The sequence below is a fragment of the Urocitellus parryii genome, chromosome 4 (genome assembly GCF_045843805.1).
Source record: "Urocitellus parryii isolate mUroPar1 chromosome 4, mUroPar1.hap1, whole genome shotgun sequence".
NCBI classification, from domain to species: domain Eukaryota; kingdom Metazoa; phylum Chordata; class Mammalia; order Rodentia; family Sciuridae; genus Urocitellus; species Urocitellus parryii.
In genome coordinates this window covers 107,601,049-107,624,943 of record NC_135534.1, presented here as the reverse complement: position 1 = coordinate 107,624,943, position 23,895 = coordinate 107,601,049, and the positions used below count along the sequence as shown (strand labels likewise).

Below are 23,895 nucleotides of genomic sequence, written 5' to 3'. Positions count from 1 at the left end.
TTCAAGCCTCAGCTCATGCTACTTACTACACCATGTCCCTAGCTGCCTTCCTCCCCTCTTGTCACCTATTGGGCATTCTAAGGTCTGCTCCTGAGGCCTCACCTGACCTCTGGCCTGTGTCCTAGCTCTGACTTCCCGGTGCCCTCTCTGAGCCACTCCCCACCCACACATTCTCAGGATCATGTCACTTTGCAGATGTGCAGGTCTTAACTTCTTCCTGGGAAAGATCATGAACCTCAGTTTCTCCATCTGTAAAAGCAAAGGGCTTGGAGCAGATGATTTCCAACATTGTCATAATTTAATGCAGCTCTGAATCTTTATCATGTGTATGTGACACAGGTAACTCAGAGACGTCGAGCAAGGGGAATGTTTGTTGAATGACTCGCCATTGTTTGTATGTCTTTATCTTCCAGCTTCTTACTCTTTTGCTTTGCTCTGACTTTGATTTATTCTACTGAACTGAGGGAGGGACGCCAGCCCCCACTTAGTTGAGGCGGCTCTGAATCACTGGAACTCATGCCCATGGAAACTTGGAGAAGCTCAGGGGCCTTGCAAGAGGAGCACAGCCCCTCAGAGCCAGAATAGCACCCACCATGCCCCATGCTACGTGCACTGCAGTAGCACGAGACCCCAGTAACCAGTGTGCTTCTGGGTTTCAAGGGGAGACAGCTTGGACAGCTGGTGGCACGCGTGGCCTCAGAGACCAACAGAGGCAAAGGCCAGGGGTTGGTAGGGAGGCCCCTGCTTCTAGCTCTGCAGTAAATTAAACCTCAAAACATTTCTGGCAGCAGCAGAGACAGTGCCTCGGGGCATCTGGGTGGTAAAGGGGTGGCGCTTAGTTAAGCTCTAATACAGGAGCCCCGCAGGAGATAGAGTGATCTGTGGAACAGGAGGGTGATGCCTCCCCGGAGCTCCCTGCAAAAGAAAGGCTATGATGGAGATAAGACAGTGAAGGGAAGAGTAAGGGCGGGGGGTGGGGGGCGGCGGGAGACGACCTACGGGGTCTTGTCCATCCTTTTATTTCAGATCTGTGGGTGGTGTGGAGGGAATTGGAAAGTCAGACATCTAGAAGCCAGAGGCAATAATGGTGAAAGGGCAGAGATGGGGGGATCCCATGTGGACTGAGGAAATTTTACAAGTGACCCTCACTTGAACTCAACCCACTGTATGAAAATCTGTCTGTTTGAACCAGATAGAACAGGGGTTGATTCTCGACTCCTCTATCTTTCCAGTTTCCAGGTTGGCTATTAATTAACGCCCTGCATGATACTTCCCATTTCCAAGTCTCATGTTCAACTATCAGATGAGAGTGGTGACCGCCAGACTCCAGCATCTTTATACTTGATCATCTTTGATTCTCGAAATAACCACGGCTTCCCTGGAATGACTCTCCCACCCCCAAAGTGATTCATTAAGTATGGTGTGTACGGAGCTTTTAGAAACCCACCTATTACTGAGAGCTGGGTACAGCTATACCCTGCTGGATTGCTACAGCCTCAACTTCAATCAGAGCCTCCACCTCCCACAACCAAAAACATCCTCACTAGGATCTCTTTGTTCTCCTTGAAGCAGATTTCCTTGGCCACAGGGTGATAGGTGTGGGGCTGAGGCAGTTTCCCAGGGTCCCAGAGTACTCATAAATTTTAAAATAAACAATCCAAATTAGCCGCGGGCCACTAGCTCAGGGAAAACAGCCTGTGACATTGAGCATCAGCTAGCATGAGTGACCCACCCCAACTTCCAAAGGCTCAAAGCTGTCAGATGCATCAAGCCCAGAAAACTGGAAAGAGAAGAGGAATATCCAATTACAATGGGGCCAACCTGAAGCAGGCCACCTGAGAGGAGCCCTGGAGATACTGCTGCCCCTGGGTGTGGCCCAACTTTGAAACAGAGAGGGGGGCCACGTGACAGCCTGGAAGAAGCCTGCTCAACTGTGACAGGAGAGGACAAGGCCAACAAGAAAAGCCATGGCTACCGCTTACTGAATTCCTGCCATGTGCAATATGGCAAGCACCCCACGATGGAATCCATGAGGCAATGTAACCAGCACCCTTGTTGACATGTGCGGAAACTGAGGCTCCAAATGGTTAAATAGCCTGCCAACACCGCACAGCTGATAAACAGCAGAAACAGGATTAATCCTGGTCAATCCAGTTCCCAAAATCCATGATCCTCACCTTTATACCACACAAGCTCCCCAAAGAAGGGATCACAGAGCTGCTGGCCTTTTCCTTGTTCCTTCCTTCCCACCCTATTCCCACTGACGTCCAGTCCTACCCCATCCTTCTTCCGCCAGCAGCACCAAGACCCCCTCCCTTTGGGAGGGAAAGAGCCAGGCTGGCATCTTCCCGTGAAGTACCTGGGTAGTGTGTGAAACCTATGGGGGGTGGGGGTACGCTTTGGCATCCAATGAAAGGCCTTGGAGGTAGAAAGATCCAGAAGCCCTCTTTTCTAACAAATGCTAATCACACCTTAATCGCACTGAGATGTAAAAGCTTAACCAAGAGGCATTTGCTAATAAAATACTGAGTGCCTACAAGAAGGCCACTAAAAAGACACCCAGAGCCCTGTAATGTGGAATAAATGTATCAATTTCCTTTGTTCCCCTGATTCACCTGGCTTAATATTTTAGATGTATTGACTTTAAGAAGACAGCCTGCGTGGGTCATCAGGAGAGGAAATTTCCATCTGCTAATGATACCATTCACCACAGGTAAATCTGTGCTCCGGGTCCCGCCAGGGAAGCCCAGAGGAACCAAAGGAAAGGAATGAGCAGGTTGTTTTTCAAACTATGGGCAACAGAAATCTGGACGCCTGTCTGAGACCTGGACAAAGAAACCCTGCAGACTGGACTAAGAGAGCCTTAAGAAGTCATTGCTGGTGTTTCCAATTTCATTTGAATGATCTTGGGAAATCAGAATCTTCTTTCATTCTACTAGAAATTAGCCTCCTTGACAACTAGGGACTTTCATCTGTTCCCTGCTGCGTCCTCATTGTCTAGATTAAAGACTAACAGGCACTCGATAAATACTCATCAACTGACTGACTGAATGAATAAATGATCGACTATTTCGGTACTTGTTCCACCACACCCTCTTCTGGAGCAATCTGTGCCCATAGATGCTGCTGGACTCATTGGCCCTGTTCTCTACAGTATGAACCACCTTCCATCACAGCTACCAGATGAGGCACAGATACAGTCCCCAAGGGTAGTCAGTAGGCAATCTGTCCAACACCTGTAACTTGTTACACTGGTCACATGACAAGATGAGCTAAACAGATGCTATGCTCTACCTTGGGGATCCAGAGGAAGAGGAGCTGAGGGGAGGTTGCCACTGATGTGCACTCCAAAGAGAGACTGCAATCCCCCCAGGTGCAGGGACCAGGTCTGCCTTGTTTCCACACTGTTCCCAAAGCATGATGTCTTCAATCATGCCATAAATAGAACAACTGCTCATAAAAGTTCCTGAAGGAACGAACAAAGAGCAAAATTGGGTGGGACTGCCATTATGGGACAGTACATGATGGATAAGCCAGAGAAACCAATCTAGCAGAGATGGAAGAGTCTGGATGCAACAGCTTAAAAGCATTAAAAAGTTGTGAAAATATGAGAGAGAGGCTGATGGGTCCAGGAGCCACTGCCTACCTCCCTCTTTACAATATCCTTCTGCTCTTCTCGGGCCAGTGAGGATGTGTTTCTTTTCTTGCAACAATATCAGGCCAGGTTAGAGCGTGGCTCGTATGGAAGACCAGATGCCTGGCATAAATACTCAAGCAAATTATTTGTTTCATTTGTTTGTTTTTCCACTGAGTGTTGTTAAAGGTTCATATGTGTTGAAAAAGGAGGAAACAGGGACTCTTCAATTCCCAGGGAATAGATTTCATCATCTGTCAGGGCTGAGGGACCCTTGCTATAGTTTGGATCTGGAGGCCTGTGAGTTGCTGCCCTGTGATGCTAATGGGAGATGCTGGAATCTCTAGTAGACAGGGCCTCAAGGAAGGAACTAAGGTCATTGGGAGTTGTGCCCACGTAGAAGTTATCAGCCTCTCCTCTTCCTATCTCTTTTTTGCTTCCTAGCCATCAGGAGGTGAGCAACTTAGCTTCACCAGGTGTTCCCACCATGATGTTCTGCCTCTCCACAGGCCCAAAGTAACAGGTCCAATCAATCATGAACTGAAACTTTCAAAACTGTAGAGCAAAATAACCTTTTTTCTCTTTTTAAGTTGATTATCTCAAATACTTTACTACAGTAACAGAGGGTTGATTAACACAGCCCTTTACCTTCCTTCTGCACTGGAACTGTTCATTTTCAGCTTAGCTACAAGACACTGGCCCACTTACTTGGGTCTAATCCTATGTAGTCACCAAGGTAACCGCTGCAAGGTGCCAGAGCATCACAGTGGAGGCGTAGTGGGTCACGCACTGGGTTTGCGGGATCTACTCTTTAGTTCTGTCATCAGGCAAACTATTCAATACCTTTCAACTCCATGGTTTTTTCCCTCAAAGGATGAATAACACTTAACTCTCAAGATACTGTGAGAATTAAAAGTAATGTTCATCACATAGTAGGGGCACCTGATATGTGACTTTAGTGACCTACTGTGTATGCCTGTACAACACTGCAATTCAAAGGATTTTCTTATATGTTAAGTAGTTTAAATCTCACAATAACTTGCAACATTTGCGAAGAAGAGCCTAGAGTTTCCATTTTACAGATGAAGAAGTCCCAGGTTTTACAATGCTGCCCTCAGCACATGAAAGCAAGACAAGTGACCCAACAAGCAGTGGCTGAGTTCCCATGGGAGGGCTCTACTTCTTCTTTCTCAATCATACACAAGATTTCATTTAGGGATGTGTGCACAAAATTTCCAGTGGCTGAATGAATCACTATATGAAGGAATGAATGAACGGGAAGACGAATGAATTTGTATTCTGTCTCAGTTCTATTCTACACAAGATTCCCAATAAAACCTGGGAGTCTCATGCAGGCCAAGAACCCCATAGGACCTCCAGGTGCTGGTTTCTCTCCCACCCCTGAGTATATCTACATCAGAGGCCTGGCAACAGGTGCAGCTCACACCACCAGCTCGTCCTCTGCCGGCCCTGTCCATTCTACGTACTGGTTTCTGCAGTCTCGTACTCGCTGTCTCTGAGAAGCTCAAAGATGTCCACTTCAACCTTGGCCTTGCCCAGCCTCTCAGGAGCGCGGTTGATGCGGTTCTTGGCCAGGGTGATGGAGAGCCGCTCCCCTCTGCTGCACTCCATGGGGTCGTCCAAGATAGCAGCTGTGGGCAGGCAACCACATGGAGACAGTTGATACGTTACCCATGACCGTTACCCCTCCTCCTTCTACAGCCTCCCTTCAACTGCCGTCTTCCTGTTCCAGGCAGCTCCACAAATCGCTTTCCACCTTGACATCCTCAGAACTACCTCCCAAGGAAGTTTTCTGTGTGCTTTAGGGTGTTGGTTTGCAGGCACATCTAGGAGTGAATTCTGATGCAGATGTGTAGCAGGGAGTCCGGCAATGCCAAGGCTGGCCACCAGGGGTCCCAACTGTATGAGGTCCCTGGGTTCAGGCACAATGAGGTCCTTGGCTCTCATATGTCTACATGTGCTGTCCTTTGAAAATGGAATTCTTGGCATGTGAGAAATGCTTCCTGGGGAGGATGAAGACTAGAGAAGGCTAGGATTGCAAGTGAGAACTGTGGGAGCAAGGAGCAGCTGCCAGATACTGCTGAATGCTGCCACCCCAGGCTCTGATGTCCTGAGCCATGTCACTCAGGTGAGCTATGGAGCTTCTAGGAACTTCTTATCTTACCTCAACATTAGTAACAGTAGGACAACCTCACAGGGCTGGAATGAGGGTGCAATTAAAATAGTGTAGGTAAGTGGCCCATGATATGGACTTTATCAGAGTGACAATCAGTGTGGGTGACTGGAGTGGTGAAGTACCAACAGCTGCCCAACTTCTGGAAGCAGTGTGAAAGGCTACTGTTATGGAACCATAGAAAACTGGGTTCAAATCCTAGTTTCATTGCATATTATTAGCTTTGGGACCTCAGTTTTCTCCCTTGGAAAAACCCTACACCTTGGGCCACAGTGAATATAATATGAGATAGTATGTGCTCAGCACAGTATCTTGAACATAATAGATACTCACTAGATACTGAGATCCTCATTCTCTTGATAGGGAAACTTACAAAAAAACTGAAGATCCACACACAAAAACTTGTATTCAACATTTATAGCTGCATTATTCCTGAGTGCCAAAAAGTGGAAACAAACTAAATGTCCATCAAGTGATAGATAAGAGAATTTGGTTTTCTATGCACTAGAATATAATTCAACAATAAAAAGGGACAATGTGCTGGCACATGCTAGGACATGGATGAACCTAGAAACATTATACTAGTAAAAGAAGTCAGACATGAAAGATCACATATTGAGAAGTTCTATTTTTATGAAATGTCTAGACTACGTGAATCCACAGAGACAGAAAGTAGATTACTGGTTGCCTAGGATTAGGAGATTTGTGGAAAAAGGGAGAGGGACTGTTACTGAGTAGAATATTTCTTTTGGGGTGATGAAAACATTCTAAAATTGATTGTGGTGATAGTTGTGTATCCCTGCAAATACAGTAAAAAGAACACTGAATTGTATACTTTAAATGGACGAATTATATGACATGTAATATATATCACAAGAAAACCATTATAGAAAAAAATCAATGTCCAACTTATCTTTCAGAGGTGGAAGGAAACAGGGGGAATCAAGCTGAACAGACTTCTCTAACACATGGCCCTTGAATCTCTGTGACTGGGGTGGCAGAGAGACCCAGGCCGTGCTGTCTTTTCTGTATATTGCTCCCAGGCTTACTTCCACCATTTCACAAATGAGAAAGGAGACTACAGAATATTACAAAACACTTTTTATGATTTGTAGATATATTTATATCATAACCCCTTTGAACAATAAAAGTTAAATCTAAATTACTTAGGGTGGCCTTATATGGGCCTCTATAAATTGACTAGCAAAGTCCATGCGAGCCTGAGGTGATGAGCCCTGTGCAGGAGTGACCAGAGGACTGTGAATGTGTGACTGAAGAATTTGGGCAAGGTGACCTCAGGGAGCAAGACCAGATGAGAGGGTTCCTTGGGATGCAGAACTGAAACAATTACACTGCTACACCAGGATGCCAACTTTAGGACTGGAAGAAAAGAGTAAATAGAGGAGTGCTCCTCAAATAGTGTTCCTTGGTGGACCCCTGGGGCTCCTAGAGATGGTCAGAAGGCTGTCTGAGGGCATCTAGCCCCAGGCCAGTTTCAACCAATACATCTCCACATCCACTGGTTATAGATTCCAAGGTTCCACATAAGATTCGATTGGGGGAAAATGTTTTGTGGTTAAAAATACAAAGAAAACATTTAGAACATGGGAAAGAGACATCTGGAACTTGTAATGCCACCAAGCATGAATCATGGGCAAGAGACCCCAGGCCCGCAACACATCACCTTTATATTATCCAATGACAACCCTGGGGTAAGTGCTTAGTAGGTACAGTCTCTCTCAAGCTCTGAAACAACTCTGCAAGATGGGTGTTTATTTCCACATGGAGGTGAACGATTGAGTCCACCATCTTGAAGCTGGCGAGCAGGAGAGGAGAAGGTGAGCTCAGGCTGGCTTGACTTTGGACCTTCCTCCTCATGAAGACCTGTTCTCCAGGGACATGAGTTGAAGGTAGGGTGCAGAGGCAGGACCCATGAGACTTGTAGGCACTGTGAAGGAAGTGTCTCCAAGGCAAATCAACTCTGAGACACCAACAGTGACAGGCTGGAGCCTGGGCCTCCAAAAATATCCCCAGGTAATTTCCCTACTTCCATCCACCCCACTTACATGAGGTTTTATTATTTTGGGGGTGGGGTACCAGGGATTGAACTCAGGGGCACTCAACCACTGAGCCACATCCCCAGCCCTATTTTGTATTTTATTTAGAGACAGGGTCTCACTGAGTTGCTTAGTGCCTCATCATTGCTGAGGCTGGCTTTGAACTTGTGATTCTCCTACCTCAGCCTCCAGAGCTGCTAGGATTACAGTTGTGTACCACCATGCCCAGCCAGACTTTAGATTAGAGTAGCTATCCCTCCCTTTGGGCCATGTGATCTCAATATTACCAACTTTTCCATCTACAACTGCTATAGTTTAGATGTGTGTGAGATAATGCAAGGAAGCTTAGAGTTGAAATGATTGGGTTCCAAGAGCCTTAATCTAAGTGCATTGGTCCCCTGATAGGGATTAACTGGGTGATCACGGTAGGCATGCAGAGCGTGGCTGGGGGAGGTGGGTCATTGGGAGCATGACTTTGGGGTTTATATTTTGTCTATAGTAAGGAGAACGCTTTCTCTCTGCTCCCCAGTACCATGTCCTAAGCTGCTTTCCTTCACCACACTCTTCCACCCTGATGTCCTTCCTAACTTGGGCCCTAAGAAATGGAGTTGGCCATCTATGGACTGAGACTTCTGAAACCATGAGCCCCAAAACAACCTTTTCCTCTTAAAATTGTTCTCATCATGTCTTTTGGCTACAACAGTGAAAAAGCTGACTAAAACAACAGCCTACTAGTTATTTAACAAATCAGTTGTAATAAAATAATTTCTCAGAAAAATGCCTCTTATGGTTTGGATCTAAAGTGTTCCCCAAACGCCCATTTATAGAAGCTTGGTCTCTGGTCTATTCAGCCACTGGGAGGTGGGTAAGAAAGTTAGGTCCCTTGGATGTGCTGTTTCTCTCTCTCCCCCTCCCTGCTCCCTGGCCACCGTGAAGGGACCAGTTTGCTCCACCATGTGCTCCCCACCATAATTTCTGCCTTGCCACAGCCCCACAGTGATAGAGTCAAATGACTATGGACTGAAACCTCTGAAACCATGAGACAAAAGACATCTTTCCTCCTTTAAGTTGACTTATCTCAGGTATTTTGTCACTGTGGTGGAAAGCTGACTAACAATGCCCACACACTCTGAATCTGGGAACTCAGGAACATTTTGACCTGGATGCTGGAGTTACAGAGTCATGCTGGACTTGTCCCTGTATCATAGCTACACCAAAGGCACAATTAAAGCTGTACTGAAGGAAGTAGCACTCATTAAAGGGTCTGTGTCAGAGCTGATTGGTTCCATCTGTTCTCTTCTTGCAAAGGACACGTTCAAGCTGTGTGCCACTGATGCCATGGCCTTTGTGTCTCCCACATACATGGTGCATCCCTACCTCTTAAAGTGACTATGCTCGGAAATTAAGTTTTTAGGAGGCAACTGAGGTTAAATGAGGTCATGGGGTGGGACCCTCATCTCATAGGATTAGTGCTTCTCTCAGAAGACAGCAGACAGGCTCACTCCACCACGTGAAGACACAGTGAGAAGGCGGCCATCCTCTGTCAGGAAGAGAATCCTTACTAGGGAACCCAAGGAGCTAGCACCTTGATCTTGAACTTCCCCACTCCAGACCAGTGGAGCAGTGAAGTTCTACTGTTGAAGCCACTCAGTCTAGGGGACCTCCTTATGGAAGCCAGAACTGATGAAGCCGATGTGTTAGCACAGACCCAGAGGAGCAGGACTGCCACCAGTGTGTAAATGGACAACCAGCTCACGGCACCACTGGGCACACTCGAGACAGAGATGACCGGCAGGCAATTAGGGAATGTGAGACTCTTATATGAAAGGGGATCATGAGATCCCCTCTGCACCCCCTTCTTATTTCCCACCCACAAGGTGGTTTTAGCAGGGATTCTGCACTCACAGGCACTTGGCAGGTGCCAGCCAATGCGCTAAGGTCCCATATCCCGTCCTCCACTCCCATGCCACTCTGGGCACCATTTTTCATTAAGGTTTTAGTTCTAGACAGTGATTAATTTTTGGCTGGGAAAAGCCTCACTGGGTAGTTGGTTGGCATCAAACATATTGGGATCAGGATAATTGGGATGACAATAGGAACCAGATTCTGGGGCTGTGGACACCAAAGACAAGGTAGAGGCTCAGGCTGTCTTGGGACATCAGAGGGACATGTCCCCACCAGGCAATTACCAAACAGCACACTTGTTCTTTGGCAGTCCCATGAGAGGGGCCAGATGGATGAGGGAGAGCCGCGTGCTCGAGACTTAATGTGCAGCGGAGGCTTCTGGCCTGCGCCATGTCCCTCAGGCCTGGCTGCCCGGCGAGGCGCCCGGCGAGGCCAGGATGTTCAGAGTTCCCAGCTGCTGCCAAATGAGGAGCAACATGAGCCAGCACATCCTCCGGCCCTGGGGACTGCTCACATGTAAGTCGACCAGCAGTCACAGTGAGGCTGGAGGTGGGGACTGCAGGGGCCAGGGCTGAGATGGCGACACACACACACACACACACACACACACACAGGGACCCCCCTTTCCAGCCATAGGGATGCAGCACACAGTGGTCCCTCAACTCAGGTAGACTCAGCATGTCTTCCCATGCTTAGGAGCCAGGGTCGTGGCCTTCCCACTGAGCCATTCTCCCCACAAGCCCCACGCACTGTAGTCTCTGCCCAGTTCTCCCTGAAGCCTGAGCCTCACGGCAATGAAAGGGTGATCTGCGACTGTGCCCATCCCCACCCCAAGCTTCCCTGCTGCTCTAGTCCCATGCCTGTGCCAGCCCTGGAGAGGGCCTGGCTTTGCCTACTGCCACACCCTCCAGCTCAGCCCTGAGTGTGGCCATGACTACCCAGGAGAGGGGTGTCTGCCACTGACCTGCTCAAAGGCCTCTGGGTCTCCTTATTACAGTCTCCAGAGGGGGTCTCAGTTTATCATCCAGAAGTGCCCAGGCCCTGCACAGCCTGGCTTCCACCCACCTTTGGGGCTGCAGCATCCCCTTCCACCTGCACAGTGACAGAGCCCCGTGAAAAGACCTAGACTGGCCTAGCCTCTCTCTTCACAGCTTTGTTGATGCTGTCCCTGCCCCTTGACCTCCTTTCTCCAGCAGGCCTCTTTCCCCTCAGGTTCACCTTTTCCAGAAGCCCCTCACAACTTTCCTGAGAGCCCCCGGCCACCCCGACGCTGCCACGGAGGGGTTGACCTTTCCATTTGTCTCTGTGAGAGTCCTCAGCTGCTTATGGTTTGTAAGCCCAGAGTGATCCCTCCTTCCCGTCTTCCCAGATCCCCATCCCAAATGAACTCCCTGTCCTTGGAACTCCCTATGGCCTTGTGCCTCTGCCCTGGTGTCCTTATGTCTGCCTCTCTATCCCCCCCTAGACAGTGGGCTCCTTGAGGGTGAGGACCACGACTGACCCTCTGGGTAACTGCAGTTCTGGACACACAGTGGCTCTTGGTGAATTGCTCCTGAGTGAACCAACAGTGTGAGGTCACCTGCATTCCCATCCCCCACAGCAGGTGCCCCTATGACACCTAGTGGTGCTGTCAGCTCTAGAAGTGAGGGCTGAGGGCGGCCTCTATTCATGGGGCCCACAGGGGAGAGGACCTGGGGGTGCCTCTGTGGCCCTGGTTGTCCTCCTGTTCGCCCTTCACCTGTGCAAACTGGAATGGGGCTTGCCGTCCCTCAACAGCCCAGGAGTGACCCCTTGGGTGGGAAGTCAGCCTCCTTAACCCTGGGCTCCTCCGGAGGCTCACCGTGAAGAGGCACTCAGAAAACTCTTGCTTCTTCAAGGGGAGGAATCAAGAGGTTTTACTGGAGAGTTCTTTATAGGCAGTCCCCATAACGCTGCCTCTGGCTGTTGGGCTCAGCCTGTTACAGCCCTGTGCTAACAAGAAAAAGAGATGAGTTGCGCCCTGGGGAGCCAGTTAGCTTTGCTCCACGGCTGACCCCTGGCTGCTCCCTCTCCAGCTCCTGGTCCCCAGAAACAGTCCCAGCCCTGTCACTCATCTGCACCAGCCTCTTCCACTCACCTCTGTCTTTCGGTGGCCCTCCCTTCCCCCGTTGTTTCTGGTCATCCCTGCTGCTGGAGGCAATCACAACACCGTGCAGGCTCTCACCACCAGCTCAGCCTCCAGCTCACACCACCATGCAGGCTCATGCCCCAGCTCATACCACCAGCTCACACCACTGCACAGGCTCCACATCACCAGTTCACACCACCAGCTCACGCCACCAGCTCACGCCACCAGCTCATACCACCATGCAGACTCATGCCACCAGCTCACACCACCAGCTCACACCTGCATCCTCTGCTGGGACCCAACACTGGACTTTCATTGGCCCTTGGCCAGCTCCCTCTCTGCAGTTCCTGGCTGTGTTCTCCATGTTCATTGGCTGGGACTGCCATAGCCAAGCGTTCCCCACTGGGCTTCAATCACAGAAACTTACTTTCTCATGGTTCTGGAGGCTGGAAGTCTGAGACCAGTCACTCATCTGCACCAGCCTCTTCCACTCACCTGTCTTTCTGTCTGTGGCCGAGCTGGTTTCCTCCGGAGCCTCCCTCCCTGGCCGGGATGGCTGTCTTTGCCCTGTCCTCTCACTCCTCCCTCTGTCTGTGTCTGTGTCCTAATTTCTTAAGAGGACACCCCTTATGTTGGATGAGGGCCCAACCTAAGGACCCGCTTTACTGCTACCTCGATGAAGACACCATTTCCAAGTAGAGCCACATTTGAATAGATGGGGGTTTACGAGTTCCAAATAAGAATTTGGAGAGGGGGCAGATACAGTTCAACCTATAACATGACCTGTCACCTCTAACCACTGCCCAGCTCCCTCCCCTCATTCTTGGCCCTCAGACTGGTTAAAGTGAGGCCACTCTGGAGCCACCACCTGAACTCCCCACCCTCAAGCCTTCCCCCAGGCTCAGAGAACAAGGGCTCTTCTTCCAGGTGACCCTGCTCCCCGTGGCCTCCCTCCTCTGCCTGGGGTCTCCACGTCTCACCCTACCTCCCTTCTCTCCTCTGTCTTTAGTATCTCCCAGACAAGCATGTCCCCCTGAGCCTGGAAGTGGCTAAAGCCCTCCCTGACCACATCAGCCCTAGGTGGACTCTGCTTCTCGCTTCCCCTTCAACCCAAGCCAGGCTGGTCAAATGGTCCCTCCACGTTTGCTGACTTCACCTCACCCTGGACTCCTCCACCCACGGCACCCTGCCTCCTGTCCCCGCCCCCTCAGGCAAACGGCGCAGTCAACCTCAACAACCACTTGTGCAAACTCAGTGGACACTGTGGATTCTTGGTGCAATGATATCGCTGGCTGCCATCTCTATGTACCTCCAGGTGCTGCTCTAAGAACATCAAATGTATCATCTCATTTAACCTCACACAACCCTACAATTGGTTACTTCAGATCAGACACGTGAGAAATGGGCAGGTTAAGCAATTTTCCCAAGAGAGCACAGCTCTCAATGGCAGCCTGGGTCCAGATCCTGGGCGCTGCTCCTGGCTGGTGCTTCATCAGCACCCGAGAGGCCCGAGCACTCCTTGTCTGAGACCCTCAGCCTCCTTGGCTTCCAAGAGTCAACCCTCCCAGGTCCTCCTAATTCTCTGGCCATTCTTGCAGATACGTTCTTGTCCTGCCTGTCCTTTACATAGTGATGAATTCCCAGGGTCTCTGCAGATCCCTCTTCTTACCTTGATCTCAGAAGCTTCCTAAAATGATCTCTCTCCTTTGTGCCCACCTTCATGGGGCTGCTTTCTGCACATCCAGCAATCTGGTGAGGTCTGCATGTCTAAGGAGCATCTCAACCCTACCATGCTTCAAGCATCCCTCCTTCCCTCCTGTTCTTCCTGCCATATTCCTGGTCTCAGTTAATGACAGTAGCTACCCTGACATGGGGCCCTCTCCAGCTCCTCACTGCCCCCTATTCCGTCCCCACTTGCTTTTGCTCAGACACCTCCTCCAGGAAGCCTTCCCAGAACACAAAGGCTGAGCAAGCACCACCGCTGTGTGTTTTCACAGAAGACACTCGCACTACATTTTCATCATCAGTTTAGTGTTCAACCTTCACTCCTTAATTCTCTCTATCCCCAAGCCTGGTACCTAACCTGGTAACAACACATGCTGTATAGATGGTTTAGCCAAATCGCCTTGGCTTTTGAGGGATTCTATATCAACTTCTAGTCCTTCCCTCAAAATTACTATCCTGACCCATACATAGATGAAAAACTTATTTTGAAAAAAGCTGCAGTGGAAAAATAATGGTCTTTTCACCATGTTGTACTGGAATACCTGGATATCCATATGCTAAAGGGGAAAAAGAAAACTTTAAACCCTATCTCACACCATATGCAAAAATGAACACCAAGTGGTCTATAGACATAAAAGTAAAACATACCACTATAAAACTTCTAGAAGAAAATAGTCACCACCTTAAGTTAAACAAAGATTTCTTAAGTATGACACCAAAATCAACCTATGAAGTAAAACAAAGAACAAAAACAAAAATCTAGTAAATGAAACTTCATCTAAAATAGAAATGTCTATTATTCAAAACACACTGTTACCAGAAGGAAAGACAAGCTGCCGATTGGGAGAAAATATTATATACAAAACACATTCAATCAAGGACTTGTCTCCGGAATACACAAAGAACTCCTAAGACTCAATAATAAGGGAACAACCCAATTTTGAAAATGAGCAAAACATTTGAATTGACACGTTAACAGAGAAGTGATGCGGGCGGGTGGCAGATGAGCCTGTGGGGAATGTGCTCAACAGGGCTGGTCACCGGGAAACGCATATGAAAACTAGAATGAGATAGCACTGCAAAACTATCAGAATGGCTGAAATTAGAGAGCTTGACTGGCCATACCAAGAGCTGGAGAGAATTCAGCACCCGGGCTCTCAGACGCCCAGCTCCTTCCCCATCCCTCCTCCCTCTGCTATCTCAGCCTGTGAGTGCTCCCCAAATCCCACACGCCAGGCCCAGTCCTCAGCCCTCTGTCCTTGCTCTCTCTCTCTCTCTCTCTCTCTCTCTCTCTCTCTCTCAGACAACTTACATTCAACTCTCAGCTGCATGTGAAATGCCAAAATCTCCATCTCTAGGCCCAATTTTTCATCCACACACCACTCTGTCTGCTACTAGGATCCTGTTGGAAGTTCTTCCAGATTTTTGTCCCAAATATAACCCATTATTTTTTCCATAGAAAGGGGGCTCTTGGTGACTTCTTGGCCTCAGTGAGCAGCACAGTTGCCCACGTGCAGATCCCTGGCGGCATGTCCTGGCTCTCCCCATCCCTTCAGCCACTCCATCTGCTCGGTCACTGAGGACTGCCAAGGGACCTGATCTGCTTCCACCCATGGACACTGTGTTCTTGCTGCCGCCCTTCCTCCCCCTGCCTCCCTCCCCCTGCCTTCCTCCCCCTGCCTCAGTGGCTCTCACACCATGACAGCTTCTGTCCACTGCAGATCTGCCCACCAGGCTACCAGGCCATCAGGCCACCAGGTCCTCCACAGTCGGCCCCAGTGAGCTTTCCCAGGCTCATTCTATTCTACTCTGTGACACTAGCTGAACATGAGCACAGCATGTCACTCTCCCCCACACTTTTTTGGTATGGGTGGTCTCTTCTTCCTGCCTCTTTGGTACCCACATCCAATCCCATGTAAATAGCACCCCATGCTCATGCCCCCCTTGCACCCTAACCACAGGCAAGCACTGAGCTGCTCCGGCCCCTAATCCTTCAAAGCATTTATTGTCCCTATTGTTCATCTCTTACTCAGTCCTGAACCTTCTCACTGAGAAGGGAAAGGCTTTCATTCACTCAGTTGCCCCTCTATTTATTAATTTACCCAATACCTATTAACCATGTATCTTAATCAAGGAACTAGGTATACAGAGAAAGACAGGACGTGTTTCTGCTTTCAAAGTGTCCAGGAGAGAACACGGCCCAATAAACAAATAGCAACAACCCAATGTGGTAAGTGATGTGATAAAATCCTATTGTGCTTCAGCCGTGGACAAGGTGTTCATGTTCTTGGAAATCACACAGGCAAAGAAGACTGGGCCTTGGTTCCCAAGGACATCCTGGGGGCTGGGGACAGAGCCAGATCTTTGGTGTACAATGAAGCAAGTGTTTCCACAGACAGAGTCACAAAATCCTAAGGAAACACCAATAAAGAAAACAAACTCTCTGTGTTGGGGGGAGATTTAGGGGAGGCCTCAGCAGGTATCCAACATCTATAGGTCGAATGCATCCTACCTACCAGGCCTCACAGAAGAGGCAGCCAGAAAGGCACGGAAGCCAAATGTAAAGTGTGTTCCAGTGTGCAGACTCCTGAGGCATGAGGAAGCCTGGCGGACCGGCTCTGCTGGCGCCCAGCAGGGGAGGCTGAAGGAACATGAAAGACCTTGTGTGACTCTCTAGGCATTGGGGGTGACACCTTGAAGGTAATGAGGTACAGCTGGGGGCCTTTCAAAAGGCCATGACATCATAAGGCTTGCATTTTAGGCCTATCGCCCTTAAAGATATATTGGAGAGAGAGTAGAAATGTAAGCTAGGAAGACTGGCCTGGGTGCTCTGGTAGGAGAAGACAGAGAGGCCAAGGAGGGTCAGAATCAATAAGCCTGCAGAGGGAGGGTGCAGACGGGATGGGCTCCTGGATTCACTTTCTATTTAGATGTGTCATTGAGCAGGATAAAGGATATGGGGTGACAGAGATGAGACTGCTCTTTTCTGTATTTGAAGAAGGGCAAAGATGATGATTTTGGTGTATATTTGTTAAGTGTTTAGTAACAAAGTTACTGGTCTGGCTCTCTGGAAACGGTCCACCCTAGACCCAGATCTGGGAATCCGAAGGTGAGGCTGTAATGACAATTTGGATCCAGCGCTAGGTGGCCAGCGCTGTGGAGAGGGGGAACATGTCTAAGATCCTGGAGACTTGATCCTTGGAGAGAACGTGGGAAGAGATGGAGAAGCAATGGTTAGACCAGAACATCTAAGGAAGACAGAAGTCAAATAAAACAAAGACTGTGGACTTTGCATGAGATTTGGCAAGCAGGAAGTCCCTGGGGGAAATTAGCAAGAGTCTTTCCAGCCGAGAATTGGGGGTGACACTTAGATGGCAGCAGGTAGCTAAGTGAAGGAGAAGAGAATGAAGGGTCAAGTAGCTTGTTTTGGCAGTGTCTGATTAGCACCACGGTGGGCAATCTCGCTGTCCCAGGGAGGGTCTTCAAATTAAGATGAGAGGGGCTCGGAAGGAGGAGCCAGTGGAGAGGGCAACCTGATCACGTTAGAAGAAGGAGGACATTTTCTTCCTTTTTATTTTTTATCTGTTCTTTTTAGTAATACATGACAGTAGAATGTATTTTGACATATCATACCTACATGGAGTTTAACTACCCATTCTTGTGGATGAACATGATGTGGAGTTACCCTGGTGGTGTGTTCATCTATAAACCCAGGAAAGTTATGTCCGATTCATTCTATTCTCTTTCCTATTCCCATGCCCCCTCCCTTCCCTTCATTCCCCTTTGTGTAATTCAACAAACTTCTATTCTCCCCCCTACTCCTTATTGTGGATTATTATCCACATATCAGAGAGAACATTTGGCCTTTGGTTTTTTGGGGATTGGCATATTTCACTTAGCATGATATTCTCCAGCTCCATCCCTATACTGGCAAATGCCATAATTTTATTCTTCTTTAGGACTGAGTAATATTCCATTGTGTACATATACCACAGTTTCTTTATCCATTCATCTATTGAAGGATGGTTCCATAGCTTAGCTGCTATAAACATGGATGAGGCTGCATCACTATAACATGTTGATTTTTAAGTTGAAAGTGGGGCATATTCTGAAGCAAGTCCAGCAAAAGGACAGAGAAGAGTCTGGAGCTGTGACAAGTACAACTTTACTAGTTTGACAGAAGGGACTGTTCCTCCTCCAAGATGGCAGGGTATCAGGAAAGGAGGTGTGGCAAAGACTGCTCACCAACCCCCAGTCCTGTGTCCTTTCCTTCCAGTTAATAATGCAACACTCCAAGTTTTAACTGGATGCGTGGCTGCCCGACTACATGCCCCAGCCTCCCCTGAGCTCAGAGAAGCCATTGGCTGACTCTGGGTTAGCAGCTGTGAGTGGAAGTGACCAGGACATCCAGGTCATCTCTGTGCTCTGGACTCTCCTTCCCTTTTCTGTTTGCTCAAAGTGGTGACAACAGGAACATACAGAAACCATAAGTTGACGATGGCAACGTCCCTCATCCCTCCCCATCCTTGGGCTGCCACTTACTCCAGACTCACGGGTAGGAGAAATACCCTTCTATCTCTGAGGCCAAAACTTTTAGTGTTTTTTTTGTTCCTGGGGCTCAGCCTATATCCCAACTCAGTGCTGTCCCACAGCAACATAATGCAAGCCACATGGGCCTTTTGAAATGTTCTAGTGGTCACATTGCAAAAGGTCAAAAGAAAGAGATGAGATTATGAAATTAAACTAAAATTTTCAAAATTGTATTATGTCAACATCTAATCAATACAAAAATCACTGAGCTATTTTATCTTCTTGTTTTCATCTTAAAACATCAAGCTCTTGTATGTACTTTATATTTACAGCACATCTCCAATCAGACTAGCTCCACTTCAAGTGCTCGACAGATCTTAGTTGCTGAATTAGATGGTGCAGGTCTAAACAGAGTGACAGAGACCACTGCCAATCAGTATTGGGTAGGAGGGGAATGGAGATGAACTGAGCTGGCATCCTTCCATTTTATTTGGGGTGAGGTAAGTTCTTGCTCTTCTGCAAGTAAGACTGGGCAATGATAGGGTAAGTGGCTTCAGGGGCACAGCTTTGAAGCTGTGACATGAAAATGCCTATCACATGGCTGCTCTGACGGTAAATGCATTTCCCTCTGGGCCCAGGTGAAGTGGAGACCCATCCGTGCGTCTCAGGGCACAGACAAAAGCCAGGGATGTAGCTGTCAAAACTCTCAAGATTAGGTTATCAGGAGGGTGTGCAGGACAGGGGACAAGTGAGCTGACCGAGAAGGGATGGGCTGTGGTCTTTTGACTGGACAAAGAAGGGAGTGAAGCCCAGAAAAGCTATCCAGCGGGTGAGACCCAGCAGAGACCAGAGGGAAGGCACATCTGAACATGTGGACCCGAGGGCGTCCAGAACAGCAGGAGACATAGAAGCAAGGTGCTCAAAGTTAGATGGCCAGGAGGCTGTTTGCAGACCATGGGATCTGGAAATGTAAGGTTTGAGAAGCAGAGGATCAAGAGCTGCCATGATCCAGGGGGACTGTGATGGTGACCAGGGGTGGGAGAAAGGCCTGAAAAGGGAGGATGCCCAGAGGCACTGGAGGGGTGGGTATGTGGGCACTGAGCACAGCCAGGCCAGCGGAAGGCAGGGTGCGAGGAAGGCAGGGAGCCCCGAGTCCCATCCCTTCATGGCAATGGCAGCCACAGGTGAGTGGGGACCTGGAAGGGAAATGACAGAGGGAAAGTGTTGGTAGGTTGCACCAGGGAGTGAGGGCGAAGCTGTGGCCACCCTTGGGTTGCCTCTGGAGATGTGCCCGCCAGCGCTGGGTTCTGGCCACAGAGGGGAGTGTGTGTGATGGACATGATGCCCCAGATGAAATGGGAGCTCTGTGTGCCTGCTGCAGGGCCCAAAGGGTGGCCAGGAGAGGGAGCCAGCGCCGAGGACAGCTCAGGGCTGCAGCGGAGCCTCATGTGGGTCACATGCCTGGACTGATGCTGCCCCGGTAATGGTGTTGGAAGCACTGCCACCTAAACGGGAAACACCTGAGTATGGACACCGTGTCAGTGTGTCAGTGTCACCAGAACAGCTCAGCTTAAACCTAGACACCCTCAGGCACATGCACCTTCCAAGATGCCTAAGAGGTGGATCCTGCTATGAGTTCATGGTTCAACTTTGACATCACGGTTCATCTTAACCTTTCACACTCCCACAGTTAAATAAAGGACATCAGCCCTGGGGAAAAATTATTAATAAAGTCCTTAGCACAACCAGCAATTATATCTACATTTAGTGCCTTAAAATCGGGCCAGGGTGTAAGGTCACCGTATAATCTGATTGATATTCCCAGTTAGCTGCTTTAAACTGGTCTTGTCTTTCCCTGAATCTGGTCAGCTCCCTCCCAGTTTTCTTTCAGGGAAGTCTGTCCCCATCTGTTTACTCTTTCAGCCATCACCACAGAGGGAGCCCCTGCCATGTCTGGGGCAGTGCTAGTGGGCAGCTCTGACCGGCCCAGATGCATGACTGTGGCAGCGAAGCACCCATCGTACCCACACTCACGCCTCCCTGCACACAGAGCCAGGACGGGCGAGAAATAGTGAGCTGGAGCTGCCCGTTTGTCTTGTCTAATGGCTGCTGGTGACAGCCTTCTGGCCGGGTTGTGGGACAGAGTGGAAATGAAGGCAGAAGGGACACGGAGCGATGGAGGCAGCTGGGAGTTTTAATGGGTTTGCGTGTACAAGGATGCCAGGCAAGGTCTGCCTTTTAACTCCAGAGGAGACTGAACCCAGGTCAGCTTCACTGCCTGGGGAGTTTAATCCGGCGAGCATTTATTGAGTACCTATCTTATGCCGGGCTCCAGTGCGGGGGCATGGGAAGATGCAATTGAAAACAAACAACTTGAAGCAGCTCTGGCACCTGCTCACAAAGATTCGTGGGCTAGTTGGGGGAAATGGCAATGGGGTGGGGAGTAAGAGTAAAGATCATAAGACATGTGCTGAGCAGACTCTAAAAAGCTGGGCAGCTGGCAGGTGCCAGCCCAAGAATTCACTTACCTCTGGGCCAACAGCACTCCACATGATGCTGGGACCCATCCATCAGTCTCCATCAAGTCCCTCCCCATTACACCATGCCACCCCCCTGACTCCAGGGAGGGAGACCCTAAGTCATACATTCTACTCAAAGCTTTGAATAAATGAGTGTCATGCCCAAGAGAATTTACAATACAGGACCCTGTCACCTCTGATCAAAGAAACGGCAATGACAATGGAGACTAACGGGTTGAGGGTTGACGCATTTGGTTGATACTGATCTCCCCTCCACCCCAGGGAAAAGGGCGAGCAAGAGAAAATGACAAATTAGAACTGCTTTGAGTTCTTTGCAAGAAGATGGCTAGAAAAATCTGAAGGGCCATTACTTTGATTGTTTCCACCTTGGAGTTATCTGTCTCTTTTCCCAGGAGAACAAACCACAAGTAATGGATCTTTTTATTCATTGTCATCATCCCCCAAGGAAGGAGACAGAACAGGGCAGGAACTATTTATCCAGGAGGACACTGGGCTTTAGCGTCTAAGCGAGGTACCCCCAGTGGGACGAGAATGGAATATTCATGTGTTCATTCACTTGAAAAATATTCAGATAATCTGTCACACTTTCACTTTTGCCCTTTTCCTAAGGTAGAAAGGAAGAGATTCATATCAACAAAATATGTCAAACTTTGAGCTCATGATTCCTGATGGGGGGTGACAGTCACTGTTCTACATGCCCAGGAGACAGGCAAAGTCCTCCAGGAGCCCGTGTCTAGAATGTGATTTGGAAAGTTGTCTCCCTACCCCTCCACCCCTGGGGCCGGGACCTCCACATCACCTTCCTAGTAGCCTGCAGAGATCTCAAGCACCCTTCCTGACAATTCACAGAATCAAACACCTCTCAGGTCCATCCACCATCAAAATCCAATACTATACATCGTATTTTTTTTCCCCCTCAAACTAACTTGTTTCCTTAGCAGGTGTCACAGGCTAGCCCTGAGAAGCACTTTGTGGAAGAATAATGAGGAGCAGTTGGGAGGCCAACTCCAAGGGCCTTTCTTCAAGTGAGGGCTCAGGAGATTAGTCAGAGATGAGGAGAGGAGCAGGCTGAGAGCAGGGCTCAACAGGGCTCTGCACCAGAACCCAGAGATCGGGCTCTGACTTCCTTTCTGGGTAGCATTACGCTGACTGGCTGAGTTTCTTCAAGAGCTGCTGGCTGAGAGAGATGCTAAGCTGGCAGTTGTCAGACTACTCTGAATGCATAGAGGGACAAGGGAAAAGAAAGATCGCTAACTGCAGGGGATAAAAAGCAGCCCTGTTCAGATGCCATATGCCATAGAAGTAAAAAGCTAGTAAATTTAATTTAGTATAGATCACGCAATTACCCACTTTAAAAGTTAAGGACCGAGACCATAAACCCACTAAACTTCAAATCTTCATAATGGGCAGTTAGATGAGACAGACAAAGAGAAAAGGTGCAGAGGGGGAGGAAAACAAGGGATAAGACCAGAGAGGAGGGGAAGGGGGAAGGGAAGGAAAGGGAAAGAGGAGGTGAGAGAAGAAAGAGGAGAAAGAAGGAAGGGTAGAGGACAAGAAACGCAGAGCTAGCAAGACTGAACTTGAGACGGGCACCAAGAAAGAGACAGGGAACGGGGCTGGGCTGGGCTGGGGCTCAGAGGCAGAGCGCTTGCCTAGCACATGGGAGGCACTGGGGTCCATCCTTAACACCGCATAAAAATAAACAAATAAAATAAAGGCATGCTATCCACCTACGGGGGGGGGGCAGGGGGGATGACACAGAAAGAGAGGCTGGTGGCTCTCACATCCTCAGGGGAGCTTCCCATTCTGAGGGGTCTTCTGATTCTGCTGCCAGAGAGACTTAAAGCCACAATGCTGCACAGATGGGACAAACGCTTTCTCTGCTGACTGGAAAACGTTCACTGGTGGTGGTTATTGTTTTTCTTTTCCTTTCTATTCCCATGACTACCACCTTAGTTTACAGTAGGGTTTCAAAACTTCAGCACTACTGATATTTGGGACCAGATAAGTCTTTATTGCAGGAGGCTGCTCTGGACACCCAAAAAAGTTCAGCAGCATCCCTGGCCTCTAACCGCTAGATGCCAGCAGCACCCTCTCCAGCTGTGATAACTAAAAATGTCTCCAGATCAATATGCCCAATGTCCATCGGTGGGGCTGGGGGACAGCAACTGCCCCTAGTTGAGAACCACTGGTTTAGACCACTGTCACCTCCTAACTGCACTCCTGCCCTAGGAAGTCATCCCTCCACCCCATCTACCCACAAGAGGGGTTGCCCTGTAAGGCTGCATGAGGCCCCATAAAGCACCTCTTGGATGGTGTCACTTCACTATTCAGAATTGCTTCAAAGCATCCCAGGGTTCACTGAAGAGTGCTGGTGCCCTACTGTGTGCAGAGCTTCTTCCAAGCTCTGGAAACAGAGCAGTGAATAGGACAGAGACCCAGTTCAAGGATCTGGTGCTCTTACTAAGAGAGGCACCCAAGAGGACCCTCTGGATGATCCAGATGGCAGGAAGAGCTGGAACGTTGGGTAGACTGAGCAAATGCTGCAGGCTGGGGAAGGAAGGTCTGTCTTTACCAAGGCGCCACCTAAGCTGAGACCTGAACGATGAGGAGGGAGAAGCCACGAGGGAGGAGCAAGGTAAGAGAGAGCTTGTAGGGTGTTGGACTGTAGAGAAGAACGGAGTGGGGAGCCACAGGTGGCCCGATGGCCTCTGGGCCATAGCAAGAAGCTGGATACTGTTCCGGTTGCAGAGGGTAGTGGCTGAATGTTATAAGCTCAACCCAAACTCCCTCAGCTGATCCAGAACCCACAACCCGGCCTTGCCCACCCTGCCCAGATTAGACTTCTCGTACTCTCTACTCACTTGAGCGTGCATCAGCATCACCCACGGGACTTGTTAAAACACAGATTGCCGGGCCCACGCCCACAGCTTCTGATTCAGTAAAGGGCTGGAACGGTGCCCAAGAATGTTCATTTCTCACAAGTTCCCGGGAGCTGCTGACACTGCTAATCCAGGGCCCACGCTGGGAGCATCACTCTCTGAACAAGCTTCCGCGCTGTCTTCAATCACGCTATTTCCATCACACACCGTGAGAGCCCACTCCCTCCTCTGCAATGGCTGTGTTTTGAAATCCCAGTCACTTTTCAAAGTCTGACTCAAAAGCGACTCTCACACATTCTTTCAGTGATCTTCAGGCCCAAG

General features: G+C 49.2%; 1 protein-coding gene across 4 annotated transcripts in view; it reads right to left on the bottom strand.

Annotated features, from left to right (window-relative positions):
* Grik4 (glutamate ionotropic receptor kainate type subunit 4) overlaps positions 1-23,895 on the bottom strand; it is a 281,673-nt gene that overhangs the window by 158,685 nt on the left and 99,093 nt on the right. For all 4 annotated transcript variants that reach the window (XM_026403467.2, XM_077797752.1, XM_077797753.1 and 1 more), the window contains exon 2: positions 5,122-5,286. In XM_026403467.2, coding sequence (XP_026259252.2) covers positions 5,122-5,286 — 165 coding nt within the window. The remainder of the gene's footprint in view (positions 1-5,121; positions 5,287-23,895) is intronic.